Source organism: Solanum tuberosum, unplaced genomic scaffold (assembly GCF_000226075.1).
Source record: "Solanum tuberosum cultivar DM 1-3 516 R44 unplaced genomic scaffold, SolTub_3.0 scf00497, whole genome shotgun sequence".
NCBI lineage: Eukaryota > Viridiplantae > Streptophyta > Magnoliopsida > Solanales > Solanaceae > Solanum > Solanum tuberosum.
In genome coordinates, this window is record NW_006239421.1 from 87802 (window position 1) to 93311 (window position 5510).

Here is a 5510-nt window from a genome sequence, read left to right on the forward strand (position 1 = left end):
TGAGGGGGGGGGGGGGGGGTCTGGTTCTAACAAATTTAATTAATCTAGTAAGAAGGTCATGCATGATTAGCATTTAATAAGGTCGATGAGAACATTAATGAGTAGTAAGTCCATAGTTACGTGGATCATATGTTGGATAACGTTTAATATTCAAAACAATATAATACATAGTAAATATAAAAAGTATTAATTTTATTTTATATATAGAGACGCGTTATAATTGGCTACACATGAATTTTGATAGCGTATGGTTATTAAACAGTATTTGTTTAATGTACAGTTTGAATACATGTGATTTTATTTCAAACATACGTACCTTAGTTTTCGGTCAGGTTCAATATTTTAAGACCAATACATATTGTAACATTAATAAAAGTCACAGTATAATTATGGAGTAATATATTCTGACAAATCATAGCTGAATACTACCAGATATTTATTACTACTCATATTTATGGTGTTGTTCACTTTATACTGAACTTACCATATGCTTATTAGTTCAATTTTTGGACTGTTTTCTGATCAATTATTATTTGTTTTAATTGGAATCATACAATACTTAACCAAATAGACATGTTGCGAGTCACAATGTCATGTCACTTATAAATTCTGTCAACAATTGATCGTATGCCTTGATATTATATGTGAATTGAATATGAAATTTACCAACTTTAGTTCCATTTGGTCACTCATCTTTGTGACAAATTTTAATAAATTTAGGACAGAGCTAGAATGCAACTTACGGGTTCAATTGATTAGTTGAACTCAATATATTTTATTCTAAATTTTATATTTGTGTCAGAAAATTCACTAAAATGTACAAACTTTTAATAAAACCTAGTTATTAGCATTTGAAATTATAATTATAGAATTCATAACACATCAAATTCAAATTTTGAATCCGATTCGGTGAGAAATCTAAAATCGCTTGTTTTACATATGAGTGAGTACACGGGGCGGAGCTAGAACGCAATATTTTTGTTCAAATAGTGTATTTGTATTAAGAAGTTTCATTAAATATGTATAACTATTAAATTTAAAACTCATTTATTAACACTTGCAACCATCCTTATAAAATTCAAATCTAATTTAAAATTTTAACTTCGTCTCTATGTCACAGCTTAAGCATGAAGGAAACATAGAAACGGCAAAACTTTGGTCATGCTTAGCGCCTTGAACTGTTCCTTGTTTTTCTAATTTAATGCGTGGCGAGAAGCATGTTTTTCCACTTATTTCGTATCTCTAACTCAACTTGATATATACATTACATTATTGTTGTTACAACTAATCCCCTTGACATTTGGTTCGTTTAATTCCTACAATAAACAATAATTATTACTATATACTCTGTCAAAAAATAAAGGAGATAAAACAGAAGAAAACGACTAGGCCCTCAACTATTAACATCATTTCTTTGACAAGGCACCACGTGGTTTGGTTAATACCATGTTTTGACATCTGAAAGTGGTCCTAAGAACTTTGAGATTATCTCCTAATCATGACACAATTATACACAAATTGTGGAGATTTGGAGGAAGAAACAGGTCCATGGCATATTGTTTAATTTGAGTCCCACAAAGTGTTCTTTGGTTGTTTTTTTTTTAAGCAATTCCGCTAGGCAAAATGTGTCTTGGGCTAGTTTTTATTAATACAGAAAAAACAACCTCAAAAGAGAAAAGTATCAGCAATGGGGCTAGAGCTTATCTTCATGAGATCCATAGACAAGAAAGTAGTTTCAAAGGGAAAAAAACACAATAAAAGATTAGTAAGCCAACCAACCTGATCTCATACAATCAAAGGCTAACAGTGTTCAAAGTACCACTAGTTTTTTTTTTTACAAATTCAATATTACAATAACTAATCGCGGCAGTGAGACAAATGGGAAGTGTAAAATGACAACAAAATAAAATAAAATTGTGGTAGGAGTATAGTTTCTGGGCCATAATATGGTTACTATTGTTGAATGCAACTTAGGGGATTAGTAAATCTATACATATAACAATTAATTTCACACCATAATAGCTATTACTACTACTGAAGCTCTATGTTTGTTCTTCTTTTTGCCTTTTTTTTTTTTTCTGCGAAGAATTTCAGTAAGTCCAGAAGCAATCAAGATCCTGTTGAGCTGATGTAATTTCAGTGTTCATATCAGTGCTTATACCTGTTTCTTGGGATACAGTGATCATATCTGTCTCCTTTTTGAAACTCTGATGTTGAATGTTCTGTCCGTAATTTTCAAGCAAATTCCTCAGAGTTGCAGGATCTTGTATAGGAAATGAACCTGGCTGTGGAAAATTGTGTTGAAGAGGGACATTTTGGTTCCAGGTGAACGAATTTGGAAGAGAGTTTCTTTGAAAAATGTCAATGGAATTCGAGAGAAGAGGGAAATTAGGAGAATTGTTGAAGGAATTGATCATGTTATTTTCTTGATTCTTTTGAGTAGTAACATAATTGGAGAAGCAGTGCACGTGACTTGGCGATGAATCTGTCAATGGTGGCAAAACGGAATTGACAATTTCATTTTCATCAGAATTCCCTCTCACAAGCCCTGAAATGTGAATTTTCTTACCACCAGTTGTCTTTTGAAAGACTCTGCAAATCACCCAATCATTCTGTGCAATAGTAAAAAAACATCAATTAGGAATCTTGAAATCAAACAGGGGATAAAACAGAGGATTAATGCATAAAGTTTGTACCTTTACTGTTTTAGGAAGATTGTTAAGTGATAATCTTCCTTCTAATCTGTATTCATGAGTTACCCAATTTGTTTTTTCACCTCTTGGAGCTCTCCCTTTGTAAAAAACTAAAGTTTTCTTCATCCCAACAAGAGATCTTCCTCTAAAAATCTCCTTGTCTTTTCCTGTAGCTTTCCAATAACCTGCAGCAGTTGCCCTGTTTGTCCTCAAACCAGTTGGATACTTCTTGTCTCTCACACAAAAAAAGTACCATTCTTTTTCCCCAATTTTCGCCTTCCCTACAATCATAGCAAAAATATCAGCAACTTACTAAACACAAATAGTCGATCAGATTTACTGTTTGCTTTTCCTAGCCAGTATTATAGATGAGTTATGTTTAGTTTAACCAGACGACTAAAAGGGAGAAATTCAACTTACATGGAAGCTCCCAAGGTTCAATTTTGTTCATGTCAACATCTCCAATAGCAATAGCAGAGAAATTCATATCAACAACTTTCTTAGACAAATAATGAGTAATTAGCTCTTCATCAGTAGGATGAAAGCGAAATCCCGGAGGAAGTTCCATCTGCTGCTGCTGTTGATCATCCATTTTAACAGTTCCAGAAAAATTCTCCATCATCAAAACAACCTAAACACCCTTTTGTAAAATTTATGATTTTTTAAAAAATAATCAGGTCGTTACCTAACAGTTCAAAAAAACAACAAAGAAATAATACTAAATCAAGATTCAAGAACTAATATAAAGTCTTTAAAAATGATATCTTTGGTCTTTCAGAATCAAGAAGAAAAGTTAATGAGAAAGTTGGAGAGAAAATCAGAGAAATGATTAGAAGAAGGGCATAAATAGTGGTCTTTGAAGGAGATGGAGAGAAACGTGAGCTCTAAGGAACTATTGTTTTAGGCCCTTGTTCTCTTATAATAAAAACTCTTAATTTTTCTTCTTCTATGTCTTCTCATATAAACCTCTATACACCCCTTTTTATATTTGACTAAATACATTTCATCTCCTTAAATAAAGCATGAAAATTTCTTTTGTCATATAGTGGTTATTTTTAACTAAAAGTCGTGTTTTTCTTTGGAACATATAATTTATTTATATTTGGAATTTCTGTTGTGTAATAGTAGTAGTTGAAGAACCTTTCAATTTTGTTGCTTTCATGGGTTGTTTCAACTGTGTACCAGAACTATAAATCCAACATCACTTTATATATGATCATCGTTTCAATTTGTTTGTCTTACTATTTTTTTTTAGTTCATTTAAAAAAAAAATGTTACCTTTCTTTTTTCTTACAACTTTTTAATGTAACACCACGATTTTTAGTCAGACCACAAGATTTAAAAGGTTTTATTTTTTCTATACTCGTATCAAGTTAAAAATCAAATGAAAAAATTGAAACGGAGGAAACAACATTTTAAGTAATTTTTTATTAGGTAATTGAGTGATTTTCCTAAATTAACCCTCCCTGTTCAAAATTCTTGACTTTTGAGCGTGTGAAAATGGGCTACCTTATTAATGAAATAAATACTAAAAAAAGAGGGATTATAGAGAAGGTTTACATCATCTTACCTGAAATTAGCTTAAATTCCATTTAACCAAGTGAAAATTACCTTTATAACCCTATATTTATTTTCATTTTCAATAAAAATATTTTAGTTCATACCAGTTTTCCGCATAATCTCCATGCTGTTAGTTTTCTGATTAGACACGTTAACCTCACATTATAAAACAGAAAATTAGTCCAAAAAGTCTTAAGCAATTCTTAAAGGCCTTTCATACTTTCAATTCACAATCATACGAGACTTCAAGATTCTTTTTGTACAACGATGTTAAAAGAATCTTAGAACAACGATAAAGTTATTTTTACGTGACTTATATGTCATAAATTTGAACCGTGAAAGCAGCAACTAATGTATGCATTAGAGTAGTCTACCTACGTCACACCCTTTGTCACTTTGTGTGGTGCGTCCCTTTTCTAAACTTTACGTGAACGCTAAATACTTTGTGCATTATATATATGATTATCACTTAACAATTAATTAATATAGTTTAGTATAAATGTCGGGTGTGTTACTTAATTACCTTCTCAATTAGCAGTTTCTTTTAACAAGATTCTGTTATGTATCCAATTTGACACTAGAAAAAGGGACTTTAAGGGGTGTTTTCTCTTGAAAAGCAATTTCTGTTATGCAACTAAATAGTACAAAGCCTAGAAGGTCATTAGATATTAATTGTTGTAATATAGAAGCACTAATAAAGAGCAAGGCTAGGGCCCATGAGAAGATACAAGCATATGGGTGATTGGGTGTAAGAAGTTCACTTAAAAAGATTACTCTTTTTGGACTCATCTTCAACTGTTTTTTTATATACTTTTTTCCGTTTTTCATTCGATATTTAATATTTATATTAAATATTCAATTTATTCTAATTCATATCACGTAAAACACATTAAAGAAACACTCACTAACATAACTTTTTCTCATATTCAAAAATTGAAATCTCTAATTAAAGACGGAGGACTATAGCTATCCCCACCAACCACAATCATTTGATTTGTAACTGTCTTTATGTACTTACAAAAAGCTTATTATTGCAGGCCATCATATCTTCTTCTTTTTGTTTTGTTCAATAATAGTCTTCTTGAATGTGCTCTAGTCTTTTTACAATATTTTTAGGGCTTAATTCATCGGTGGCCCCTTAAAGTTGATATTAATTTATACTTAGATATTTTAATTGAGCTTTGTTCATTTTAGATATCTTATGTCGGGTTTTACTATGTCATTTTGACACTTTTTGCTTACGTGACTTAGTGAGTG

General features: G+C 31.1%; 1 protein-coding gene across 1 annotated transcript; it reads right to left on the bottom strand.

Moving 5' to 3' along the window:
- Positions 1-1783: 1783 nt before the first annotated feature.
- LOC102595632 (NAC domain-containing protein 100) lies at positions 1784-3655 on the bottom strand. The gene is made up of 3 exons (XM_006364522.2): positions 3114-3655; positions 2697-2974; positions 1784-2612 (listed from the first exon to the last, which is right to left on the bottom strand). Exons 1-3 carry the CDS (start codon positions 3313-3315, stop codon positions 2091-2093), a joined length of 1002 nt encoding a protein of 333 aa, XP_006364584.1. The 5' UTR covers positions 3316-3655; the 3' UTR covers positions 1784-2090.
- Between the last annotated feature and the right edge of the window lie 1855 nt (positions 3656-5510).

What these genes read in the sequence shown, in the direction of transcription:
- LOC102595632 (XM_006364522.2), bottom strand. Translation starts at nt 3,315, where the DNA reads ATGATGGAGAATTTTTCTGGAACTGTTAAAATGGATGATCAACAGCAG. An exon ending in TGAACCTTGGGAGCTTCCAT is followed by an intron (nt 2,975 to 3,113) that starts GTAAGTTGAATT and finishes CTATGATTGTAG; the next exon opens with GGAAGGCGAAAATTGGGGAA. An exon ending in ATCTTCCTAAAACAGTAAAG is followed by an intron (nt 2,613 to 2,696) that starts GTACAAACTTTA and finishes ACTATTGCACAG; the next exon opens with AATGATTGGGTGATTTGCAG.